This window comes from Eurosta solidaginis, chromosome 3, assembly GCF_040869045.1.
Source record: "Eurosta solidaginis isolate ZX-2024a chromosome 3, ASM4086904v1, whole genome shotgun sequence".
Lineage (NCBI taxonomy): Eukaryota > Metazoa > Arthropoda > Insecta > Diptera > Tephritidae > Eurosta > Eurosta solidaginis.
Window position 1 is genome coordinate 203,226,732 of NC_090321.1, and position 13,099 is coordinate 203,239,830.

The 13,099-nt window shown below is 38.4% G+C and overlaps 1 protein-coding gene across 26 annotated transcripts in view; it reads right to left on the reverse strand.

Annotated features, from left to right (window-relative positions):
- LOC137244952 (uncharacterized) overlaps positions 1-13,099 on the reverse strand; it is a 573,457-nt gene that overhangs the window by 9,820 nt on the left and 550,538 nt on the right. For all 26 annotated transcript variants that reach the window (XM_067774751.1, XM_067774761.1, XM_067774756.1 and 23 more), the window contains one exon: positions 1,414-1,576. In XM_067774751.1, the coding sequence (XP_067630852.1) occupies positions 1,414-1,576 (163 nt within the window). The remainder of the gene's footprint in view (positions 1-1,413; positions 1,577-13,099) is intronic.

The window sequence follows — 13,099 nt, forward strand, 5'->3', positions numbered from 1 at the left end:
CTTTGGCAAAATTGTTCCGCTGAAAGAAAAGACGATGTAAGCAATCAGTCCCATCGATATACAGGATCTACTTTTAAGTGCACACTTTTCTGCCTACAGTAAGGTTATATGATGGTGGTTGCCAAATGCAGAGGAGTAGGCCGGCAGTCCCATTGTGATAACTGATCCTGAAGTGCTTGGGTAGCTTTCACATTATGGAGCTATCCGTGTATAAGTTTAATGTCCTTTGATCCAGGTGAGTTCCCAAATTCTTCGTCTCTTCCTCAGGGGGAATAAGTGGAGAAGGTATTTGGAAATCAGGAAGGCCCGTGGATGTCACATTGCGTGGCAACGATCTAGTTTCGAATAAAATCAATCTCGCCTTAGATAATTTCTTCGAAGATCAGCATCGCGATAATTTGACAACGTTATCCTCCCTGCAAGAGGGGGCTTCCTATATGTTGATACGTATCGATTGTACTCTTATTGGATAATGACCCTCAAAACCCTTAAAACCATTGATAGATGAGCCTTGCTGAACCCAATAATTTCAGCAGACCACTTGGCATCCTTACTTACTTAATTGGTGCTTAACCGTTTAAACGGTTATGGCCGTCCAACAAGGCGCGCTAGTCGCTTCTTTTCTCTGCCAACCGGCGCCAATTGGTCAACCCAAGAGAGTTTAAATCGTTTTCTACTTGGTCCTTCCAGCGGAGTGGGGGCCGCCCTCTACCTCTGCTTCCATAGGAAGGTTCCGATAGAACCGCTTTCTTGGCCGGAGCGTCATCTTTCATTCGCATAACATGGCCTAGCCAGCACAGCCGTTGCGTTTTAATTCGCTGCATTATGTTGATGTCTGTGTAGAGCTCGAACAGCTCGTCGTTAAATCTTTTTCGGTACTCGCCATCGCCAACGCGTAGAGGTCCATAAATCTTTCGAAAAACTTTTGTATCGAACACTCCCAGAGCCGCTTCATCTGATGCTGAAGTTGGTGAGGGTCTCGCTACTCTGTATGAGGTTGTGTCCACCCATCGGTTTGCTGAGCTAACTTGAGGCCTATTTATAGAGGATCAGATCATAGGTGGCTAGTCGTACTCCATATTTCCTACAGCCATCTACACTCGATTCAGTTGTACCCAAGTGCGCTAGGAGGTCCGTGTGGCAATTGCCGGATAAATTGCTATGTTGCTAGCGAAGCGATGATTGCGCTGAACCATTTATAAAGGTAATGACTAATATTTGCGAGAGAGAGATACTAAACCATATTAGGGTGGAAGACTCTAATCCTTAATTCAAAATTCTTGAAATATGTATACTACATTAATCTTGCGGAGAGCCTTTCTTTCGTACACCCAATCCCATATTTAACTAGGTCGACAGTTGAGTACTTTTCAATATTGGTTTCGTTACTAAGAGCAAATAAGTTGAGCTTACCTTTATTGAGTCGATATCGATGATGTTTCTTCATCAAATTGGTTGTTGTAAGATTTGCAATTTCTGCCAGAGTCATAATGCCTTGTGCTGGACATTGAGCATCGGGGCATGAAATCTCATAAGCGCCTTCAGTTATCTCAAAATCCACATACGCTTTCATGCACTACAAAAAAGAGACAAAGAGAAAACAATTAGTAAGCTTGCATACAAATTTATTGCGAACAATTAGTATTTTTCAAGTTGTATGCTTTAGTGTTGACCATTAAAGTTTTTAAAAAGTTCTGGGTTTGCACGAGTAATTAGAAAACATAAAAAAAGAATAACAGCCGAAGTAGATCTAGGCCAAACTTCTCTTCCAATTTACGCCGTGCTGCTTTTAATTATCCCTGCAAATTAGCGGGACGGGACCGACATGTTTTATTCCAACTCCAAAAGGCATCCGCAAGGCATAGTGTTTACCAAATCTCTGCCGAGAGGCGATTACGCGGGGAAAAATCTTTTCTAATTGAAAAAAACCTTTTCCTAAATTTTTATACTACTTTGCCCCGAACTTGAGCCCAGGACCTTCAGTGTGGTAAGCGGAACACGCTTCCATTACACCACGTCCGCCGCTCAGCGCAAGCAGCAACACTGTCAATATTGTGGCGAAAGCTGACATCACTAGGCTATTAGTAAATAATCACGCAACAACAAAAGCATGAAGCAGCCACTAGTATGTACATTAAAGCTAGCAACACTTATGTACAAGGCAACGAAGAGATATCTCACATACACAGATGCAGTCATCAGCCGAAGTTCTTACTCACACATACATTCGCATATAAATAAATTACCAAGCAAGAGATACAACAGTTCTAGAAGGTGAAACTTCTAGTCCTTTGGAGAAATATGCGGACGAGGCAACAGAGAGTATAAAAGCAGAGCAAGCCGAGTAATAACTACTCAGCTTGATTTAAACACGCATTAGTTGTGAAGTACGTGATATTGAAGTATAATTGTAATACTCCCAAAGCAGACTAAATAAAGCCCATATTGCAATACTGAATATTGGAGCTATTTATTTGACAGTTCAGCGATACCAACGTTAGCAGAAGGTTTCAAATAAGCGGAATGTTCCAAAATTTGTTACAATATAAACAAAAGCGTAGCATACAATTAAACTATCATTCTAATTGCGGCAAAACAAAAAGATGCAGTTAGCCGCTGTTTCGTTCTAAGTATGAGGCTTCATCTACGCCATACACACGAAAAAGTTTCACAACTTTTTGCAAAAGCAGGAAGTAGAAAATAAAATACAAAACTAAACTTTCAGTTCAAAATATAGTATTGTTGTAGTTGGTTTTGTAGTGATAAGGACCTTCGCCGTATATTTTGGGGAGGGTTAACGATGTTGATGGTCCTTTACTGGATATAGATTCGGCAGGTTCCAGTAAAAATCACCACTGATGCACTAGCCCGAACATCTCGGAAACGATTTAATATGACCACATTGAACCTTATTGGTCATCTCGGCCCGCTACTTCCTAGTTCACAGCTGAACTTAAGATTGCCAGAGCCTCGCCCGCTAAATATATGTATGGTATATGCATGTATGTAACAGGATTCGCCATGACTAGGTGAGGTTGACAATTGGATTGCGGGAGCTATCAAACACGCTTATCAACCCCTTGAATCCCAACAAAATATAGCATTGTTTATTGTTGTTATATCTTCATCAGCACACTTAATTGTTGCATATGCCCAAAACAGCTAATATCATTTCGGTCAACGTTTCATAGCTTAAAAAGAGAACAACAATATTGACTGCTTTAGTGTCACCAAATTTTAGCAATTTCAATAGGTTGTGCCAGACCAGATTTCCGAGAAGCAGACAAACCGCGGACAAACCGAATAATCTGTGTAAGAATACACAGACCGGCGTGGCTTTACTCGAAGAAGCGTTAAGTTGAATATGCTCTTTAATGGCTCAGTGTAGAGCACCGATCCGCGGCGATAAAAAAAGATTCAGAGGTAAAAAAGAAAAAATACACACTACCAAAAACTTTCGTCTTCGTACGGAGTAGGGTATAGAAATCCGAAATATTGACGCCACCCAGCCACCCTCTGTTAACCCTTTAGACCAAATAAAAAAAAAAAAAAGACTTTAAGGAATATCACTAATAATCTGACCTAACTTTACTTTTTTTTGTTTGAGTTGCGTCGAAAGAGGAAATGCTTCATGCGCTGACCGGCATATTTAAGCCTCTATGCCAGACACTCCGAGTCTAAGACTCCCTTTTTCCTTGAGTGGGTAGCCAGCTAAACTTAACCACACATGGCTGGCGAAATTCCTCTATTTGGAACCGCATATAGCATTGCTTCAGGTACGGTTGTGCGCTACGTCAGCTCAGTGGCCACTCTCAAGCTAACATCCATTTTCTCGTTTGCTGAGAAGTACATATATGCCTCACAATGCAGACTGTATCCCAACTGTCACTTCGGCAGATAATGTTATTGGTGAAAATGCACGGGGGCAGGTCGCGAAGTATCTCTTTTACCCTACTTCGCTGTTCGGCGAAGCGCTCGTACTCGAAGAAGATGTAGAGTCAAATTTTCCACAGTACAACAAGTTCGGGTCGTCAACCTTGCCTATTCTGTGCGAATATTTATAAAAGTAATCGTGTCCGGCGAAAAATTGAGTCAGGTAAAAGTCGCCTTCAGCGTTTGGTTGCTTAAACCATGGGTGTATTTCGGAAATTAGTTCCCCCGTCCACTTTTCTGCGTTGTTGTTACTCCACTATCATTGCCAGCGACGAATCGATTCTTCTCGCGTCTATATGGCAACAGCAGCTCAACTCGTTTTCAATCTGCAGTCGTAAATTGCGTTTCTTTCCTCAGGGGAGAGATATATCGGTATGATTGCCGCAACACCTTCAACAATCCTACCGAGACCGTGGGGAAGTCTCCTTCGACATTGCTCTGAGGCGCCTGCTTGCAAGTAGTCTACTCAGATTCGCTATTGTGTGCGCAGCACAGGCTCAACGAAGGTGATATTACTGTCTAGCTTGTTATTGTTGTAGCGATAAGGACACTCCCCGAAGGCCATCTCAGGAACGATTCGGTATGACCAAATGAAACCTTCTACTCCATCCCGGTCTTCCACGGTCTACCTTCGGCCCCAGATATTTCGTTAAAGTCCTTGGTTTTATTTGCTGGTCTTCAACGGTCATATTTTTGATAGCGGGAGTCCTCTGTGATGATGACGATCTCCGTTTTTGCTGTTGCCAGCTGGAGACAGTCATCATCCATCCATCCACTTATACTGCGCATGACCTAGGTTAGCTTAAGCTGTGCCAGTTCACAGCTTCGTGTTGTTATCACAGCTGCCACGTTATCTGCGAGGAAGGTGATTTCTGGCATGCCCATGTCATCGAAGAAGACTGTCGTAATATTGCAGAGATCGGGTCATGGTATCGAAACCCGCTCCGTCAGCTATCTTAACCTTTATTTAATATGATTTTTACCAAACTTATTTTGTTTTGTTGATTTTCCGACAGGGTGGATAAATGATGTATATTGGAACGATTTTCCGTCATTCCTTGACAAACCGGTTTCGGCGTTGTGCCATCAGCAGTGTCGATTTTTGTTCTGATCTGTTGTTTTCGTTTGTCCTGTATTTATAGTTCGTAGGTACATGAGCAGGTATTGTCAAAATTGATGCTTGTGTATATTTAGTTATGTGTATGTGCAGGTCAAACCACAAAAATTACGGACTTTTACCTGCCTCAGTCAGCCAATCAGTCCATTGATCAGTAAAAACCACCCTCGTTTCTGAATGAACGATTGAGGAGTGCTCTCTCCTGAAACCACGCTCCCGGCGAGACAGTTCTCCCATCCCCAAATGCTCTCATGAGCCGCTGATTCAGGAAGCTATCTACGAATTTGCCTGCAGTGTCCAACATGCACAGTTAGTGCTAAGGCGATGGGGAGTTGGGGTCTCCTTTCCCTTTTAGAACGGGAACTAGCCGTGCTGCCTTCGATCTGGTGGGGGAAGTTCTTTCTTGGCGTCATTTGTTGTACTTGTACAACATAAGTTCTGGGCAGTTATTCGCAGCTAGCCTTATTGCATCCGCGGGTATTCCGTCGGGCACTGGGGCTTTCCTAGGTTTCGTAGTGCTCATAGTACTTTTAAGCTCTTCTTACTGAAATTGTTTCACGTTGTGGTCTTCATGGGTAACGGGTCCATTCTTCCTGGGTGGTTGGGTCGCAAACAGTCCATCCACAATATTTCTGACTTTGGTTTAACTCATCAGCTGGTTTAACGGACCGTAATAATTTATTATTTTTCTATATCCTTATCCCTAGAGGTCACTATCTACATTAGCGCAAAGCGCTTTCCATCAGGTAAGCTTTCTTTGCCTAAAGGAAGCATCTCGAGCCTTGTTCGCTCCTTTGTACGCTTCCATATTTGATAAAGCCACATATTTATCACGCGTGGCTTGCTTTCGGTATGCCTTCGCATCCTGTGGTATACTTTTAGCAGCTCCGTGATTTAACTGTTCCACTAGTATACCTGCCTTTTACATCTCCACGTTCTTCTCCGGGGCATATATACATTCTGAAACTAATGTTATATCGGACCAGTGTTCAGCATGATCAGATCGAGGCTGGCTGTCCTCTCAAGGACTACCTTACACGAGTGTTTGTCTGCAGCATTCGCCATTTGACTACTCCAGCGTTAAAGTCTCCCAATCCAACCAGGTTACCAGTTAGGTCCCTCAGGTCAGTAAGTTTGAGCCTGTCCCTGATTGCTTGAATGTGGTCATTCAGGGACAAATAGCAGCTTAGTGTTGTGGTATTATTCGCCGTTACACTGATGTTGCCGTGTATATAACGCAATATTGGCGCAAGCATCCGGCATCCAGATTGCGGCGGTGCCGTTGTGATCTACATGCCAATCATTTAAGGATTTATGAGGCTCACTGATGATAATGCAGTTAACTTAACTAATACGAATATCATAAACAAAGCCCTTTATCCTCAACACTTTCACAAAATTTTAGCTAAACACAAAGAATTCCGATAACCTTTTCAAAAACAGTTTTAAAATTAAGATTCATGGTTATTTCAGCTTACTTTCTGCTTTCATTTTATTCTATGACAATAATAACATTTCATCTCTGCAACTGTTTTCCTTGGTCTATAATTTTATTTTTCTGTTGAAGTTTTTCATTTCAACATTTGTGAAACAAATATATCTCGAAATGGAATTGCATTTTACTGATAATTCAATATATAAAGTGTAGCAACAGATATCCATGCCAATCCTCAACATAGACAATGCGTACAACATACCGCGTTCATCGAAGCAATACCAATGCATGTACATACATTTACACACACACAGCCTCAGTTTTCAAATTCATTCGTACTGCCTTCCCCATTGCTCATTCGAATGCTTTTACTTGCTTACTTTTATACAACAGCGATCAATTGAATTTCAAATGAAATTCTGTAATATCTGACAACCGGAAACGGAAGCAAAGTTCTACACACACACACATTAATACATGCATTCTGATTCATTCGTATGCCATTCAATGGCTACAAATACCGAGTTAGAGTTGAATGGTTGCAAATTGATGGTTTGAAGCACTCAACGGATGTTTCAATGCTTTGTTGCGGTTCGGCTTTACCACCGGCGCTCATCCGGCTGCTCTCTGCCGCTGTTGTAATGTTTTGTGAACTTAATCAAATTTAACGCATTGGCTATGGCGGCGCCAGCGCTGACAGCAGAAAAGAAAATGCGCGTTTTAATCGAAATTGTTTTGTAGCATTAATTTCAACGTAAATGTGTGTGTGTGTGTGTGCGTCTTAAAGCATATGACACGTTCAAATACAAACAAAAAACTCGACTCATATGCCACTTGCCATACACTTACCCATGCATATCAGCAGCCACATTAGGGGGGTATTAGTGTAAAAACTCATTTCCGTCAAACAAAATTAGTAAAAGTAGCAAAATTAGTATAGAGGTTGTAAACGTAAGCGTGTTTTTGTGTTTATGCTTTTTTTTGTATGCAAATGTCAAAGTCAAACGCAGAAGTGACCAATGAAGCATAAACATAACACATTTTGTATGTGTATGGTATTTAAATAGGCGCATATATGAATTGCATTTGAATCAATGCAAACGTAAAAGTTAGAAACATTAAATAATAATGAGTGTAGAATTATCCGCAATGCAGTGTTCTTAGTTCAAATTGAATGATATGGCAGTTTGAGAATATGTGGACGTTGTGGAGGAAAATAAGTTTTACTGAATTTATTAATTTATATAATTTTGAAGAGATACACAAAATTATACACTCAGAAAAACTTGAATGAAATGGCACTTAAGAATTTCTATCCTCATTCGCATGGCCAAAATTTCTTCAAAATGAGGAAAAATTCTTCTAATTTTGTGTATCTCTTCAAAGTTATATAAATTAATAAATTCAAAATTATATAATTAAAAATAACAATAATTATCATTAGAAAAAAAATATTGTTCTAGCCTTGAGCTCGAATCGAACCTTGAATCATTTATCAATAGGCCGATAAAAACAAAAACAATCCGAAATGATAGTAAAATTCTCCGAATTCTCCCAGCGGGTGGCGAATGGCTCTTATAACTATCGATCAAAATGGCCCATATAACAAGTGTAGTTGATGAAGGGCAATATATCTATTTTGATATACGACGATTTAAGAAAACGAAGATGAAACTATTTATTCCAAGGAGGCGCTTTTTCGAAAAAGAAAAATCTAGACAGTAGATCCATAAGGAAAACTGGCGATGTCTGGGCCGACTTTTGTGCAAATATGTTGAATCGTTATGGCGTGATTGAATTCAAAATAAAAGGCCGAAACAAAGTGGACTTGGACTAGCTATTTTCATAAAAAAATCTTAATCACTTCTTTGTGGCCTACCCAGTATTTCTTAATAATTTCTTCGTCCAATTTGGGAGTTCTTATGATCTCTTCTTGTCGCAGTCTAGCCATGTATGTCATGCTAAAGACCTTTGTAGATTGATTTGGTAATGTATCTAGGTTTCCTTAGTTGAAACGAAAAATGGCTGGCGTTCGCAAACCTTCTCACCTATTTTCTCCTTTGATCTCCCCGGCTTAAGAGCCCATGTGGGTGTCATACTCGAGAAATGTATTCTGCACAAGTCATACTCTAGATTCTAGCGTAGAAAATTACTAGCGTAGAAAATTCGCTACAACGACTTCTTGTAAAACTTGGTTTAAAGACAAGTTAGTTGCAGCCTTGTGCCATTAGAAATGTTTCTGAGAATGGCTTACGGAAAATCGTTCAAATATTTATTACCATCTAGAATTTAGCGTAATGAGTTCTGCTTTACTGCCGGGAAGTCACTCAGAAAGGTTTTACAGGTATTCTCTATACCCAGTACTATCTCTAAAACGATAGATAAAATATTGTATATACGCAACATCTCAACACCATGCAAACTCCCTTGCTGAGGTTTGTGAGTTGCAACCACATAGATAGAACGAAGGGTATTTCGAGTCATATTTTAATAAAAGGTATATTTATGAATAGGGTTGCTAGCTAAATTTATTATATTTATTCCTTTCTATAGCATCTACTAAAACGACTTGACCGATTAGGAGGGAGTTTTGGTTGTACACAGGTAATGAACTATATTCTAACCTTTATAACAGAGGTGTTGCTACCTAGATGGCTTTAGTAAGGTTGACATCTATTTGAAATTTTTTTATGTAAACGAGATTTGCTTATAAGGGTATCAAAAGAAGGTTATTTTAGATCGAATTCGAAACAAGTTGTTTGTAAGTATCATTGCAGTTTAGTGTTGCCAACTAAAATTATTCTTAATGAATCTAAAAACAAATATTTTTCAGGGCCATTATATTTAAAAATAATTTTTAGTTGTCAATTTTCGAAAATTTGTTTATACCCAAGTGCTCATTAATCTTTTGAATGCGCCTTTGCTTTGCACTTACATATAGAAATCAAAAAGTGCCATATTTATATGTGAGGGCATACGGGATGATTTGATTTTTTTTTTGTATTTTTGTATTTGAATTATAAATTTGTATTTGTGCCTATGATTAAGGGCAGAACAAAAACAAAAGTGCTATAAGTGTATAGGGGTGCAGCAGCTCTATGGAAGTGGTTCTGTATGACTAGAAGCGCAGCAGTTTTGAACTAGAGGTTTTCCGTACAGGATAGGGTTGCTACTTAACTTCAAACTCATAAGATGTGGAGGGAGCTCAAGGCATACTATTGCCATTCAGGCCTGATGGAAGCCTTTGCTTTAGGTCACTTTTAACCGCCGGATAAAATTCTGTCTGCTTCACTTCTGTACACTCAGAAAAAAACTTCTCCCGATTGAAGAAAAATGGGAATGAAATGACACTTTAGAAATGTTATGTTTTTCCAAATTTAGAAATTTTTTTCTAATGATAATTAATGGTATTTTTTTAATTTTTTCAAGTTTAGAAAAATTAAAAAATAACAATAATTATCATAAGAAAAAGATTTCTAAATTTGAAAAAATAAAAAAAAAATAACAAATTTAGAAAAATTAAAATAACAACAATAATTATCGTTAGAAAAAAGTTTCTAAATTTGAAAAAATTAAAAAAATAAATTTAGAAAAATTAAAATAATAACAATAATTATCATTAGAAAAAAATTTCTAAATTTGAAAAAATTAAAAATATAACATATTTAGAAAAATTAAAAAAATAACAAGTTCGACTCCCACTCCCGGGAGAAAAGGCTTTGAAGAGATTTACAAGGTATAATCGAAACAGCTGTCGCCTTGTCCGTCCTGATGTCACGTTGTTTAAATTTTTCCCAAATTATTAAATAAACAATAATTATCATTAGAAAAAAATTTCTTAATTTGAAAAAATTAAAAAAATAACAATAATTATCATTAGAAAAAAATTATTTTTCTGGCCTTGAGCTCGTATAGAAGCTTGAATCATTTCGGATTATTTTCAGTACAACTTTGGGACTGTGTTCGAGATAGTTTCACTTTGAGGAATACTTCAGATCGATTTCGGGATCAACTCCGGAACTTTTTCGGGATTGTTTAAGCACCATATCGGGAATACCTTGGGATTTTTTCAGGATTGTCTTGGGACTATCTCTGCATCATTTCGGTATTGTTTTACGATAATTTCGAGACTATTTCGTTTGGTTTAGATCGTTTGCGGACCATTTCAGGATATTTTCTAGATTCTTTTCGGCACTATTTCGGGATTATTTTCGGACTAACTCCGGATCACTGAAAAACTATTTCGGGATTATTTTCAGAATCATTTCCTCAAGTTAGCACGACTTTGACATCTTAAAACGAAAAATCTATGAAAGTTTTATAACTTAATTTAGCTCTACCAAGAATCGATTTTCTTGCGATATGGGTAAAACATAGCACGTGCTTTCATTTAGTGTTACAACTGATTGAGCAATGGCCAATATACAGAATTAATTGACTTAATCCATCATGACTCAATAGCAGATCAATGCGTATCACTTTAAGTATTCCATACAATTTAATTCAATTAAACTTAATCACTTTGCTGAGTGACATACATAAACAGCCATACTAGTACATGCACATACTACATACAAAGAAGCGGAAGCACTATTTATTCATACAACAATGTAACGCCATTATGTTTTACGACACACTTTATACCTTAGCTTTGCCTTGCATACAAATGCTTTAAAATAAGTACATAAAAACGTCCTCGAATTTCTTTCAACTACCCGTACTTCCTTAATTGCCCCTAGGCTGCGCGTTTGCCACACTTAAGAAACTTAAAACATTTTTATTTACTATTTACTCGCTTTTTCTATTTGGTTAAGGCTAATCATCAAAGACGTCATCACTGACTTCGTTTAAAGTGTGTTTAAGTTATACTGACTAAATGCGCGCGAGGACTGACAAAAGTTCGCTTAATTGGGTAAAGAAAAAAGATTCTTGGCTTATTTGCATACTGTTTAGTGAACACTTAATAATAAGCATTACGTTATTCTTTGTAGTTCAGCACAGTCGGAAAGGTTTAACCAATGTGAATGAAATTTAATAAATTCGCAAAAGTGAGCTGAGCCACCGGCCTCCCACTTAGAGGCTATTTCGTGGGCACTTTAGGATTGCTTTGATATTATTTCTGGATTGTTTTGAATATCGTATCAAAACTTCTTCACGACGATTTTGAGATAATTTCTGGACAGCATCTCTTTGATTTCGCTTCGGAAAAGTTTTTTGTGTATTTCGGAATGAAAGTTTTCGTTATCATCCAATCCGAATAATTTTGAGGCTTTTAAAGGATGGGTTTCGGACTGTCTGTGGAACATATCGTTATTGTCTCCAGGATAAATTTCAGGATAATTTGTGGACTGTTTCGTGACCACTTCGTTATCATTTTGATGTCATTCAGGGTGTATCGCAATACATTTTTGGAGAAAAATTTAAACCGTTGCGGTTTATTCCGTTAGGCTTCGGTATCATATTGGGATTAATTTGGAGACTAATTACCTATTCCTTCGGGACCGTTTTGTGATAGTTTCGGGATTATTTCGGAACCGTTTCGTTATATTTCGGAATTGTTTTCGGTATTATTTTGTAAGAATTATTACAGGCTTACTTCAGAATGATCTCGCAATAAGTTAGGCATTGACTCTATTCCTCATCTTATCGGGACTATTTTCAGAATTAAAAAAAAATAAATGTAAGGCGCGATAACCTCCGAAGAGATCTAAGGCCGAGCTTCTCTTCCAATTTGCGTCGTGCTCCTCTTGATTTTCCCTACAAATTGACTGGACGGGACCTACATGTTTTATGCCGACCCCGAACGGCATCTGCAAGGCAGATGCGTTTTCACTGAGAGCTTTTCATGGCAGAAATACACCCGGAGCGCTTGCCAAACACTGCCGAGGGGCGACCCCGCTTAGAAAAATTTTCTTCTAATTGAAAAACCTTATTTCTAAAATTTTGATGTTGCTTTGCCCGGGGTGCGAACCCAGGGCATACGGTGTGATAGCCGGTTTATTATAGGCGATTATTTCGCTACTATTTTCGTATTATTTTGGAACGATTTCAAGATTTTGTTGAGCATCATTTGAGTATTATTTCAAGGCCATTTCGGAGGCATCTTGATACTATTTTGTAACGATTTCATAATTTTGGAATATTTTGGGGATGGATTCTGTTTTATTTCCGAATGATATCGAGATTGTTTTCAAGATCGTTTTAGGGCTATATCAGTATAATTTCGAGACAAAATGTATGCAATTTTTTTCACTTCATCGTTTCACCGAACAAGAGCTTTCACCCTATAACGATTCCAGAACTTTTTTCATGATCATTTCGGGAATATTGTCAATTCGAGATTGTTTTTCGATTCATTTCGGAACTGTTTCGGCTAGCTCTGGAACAGTTTCGGAATAACCTCGGAAGTGTTTTGAGATAATTTCAGGGCTATCGACGGATAATTCCGGCGAGATAATTTTGAGATCATTTTTGGCATAAGGAAAATATTGTTCGTGGACTATTTCATGACTGCAGTCGGGATCAGTTTAGATTTACTTTAGGATTAAATCCGAATCGTTTCAAGATCGTATCAAGTTTCGGAACAATTTCGAGATTGATATCATATAATTTCA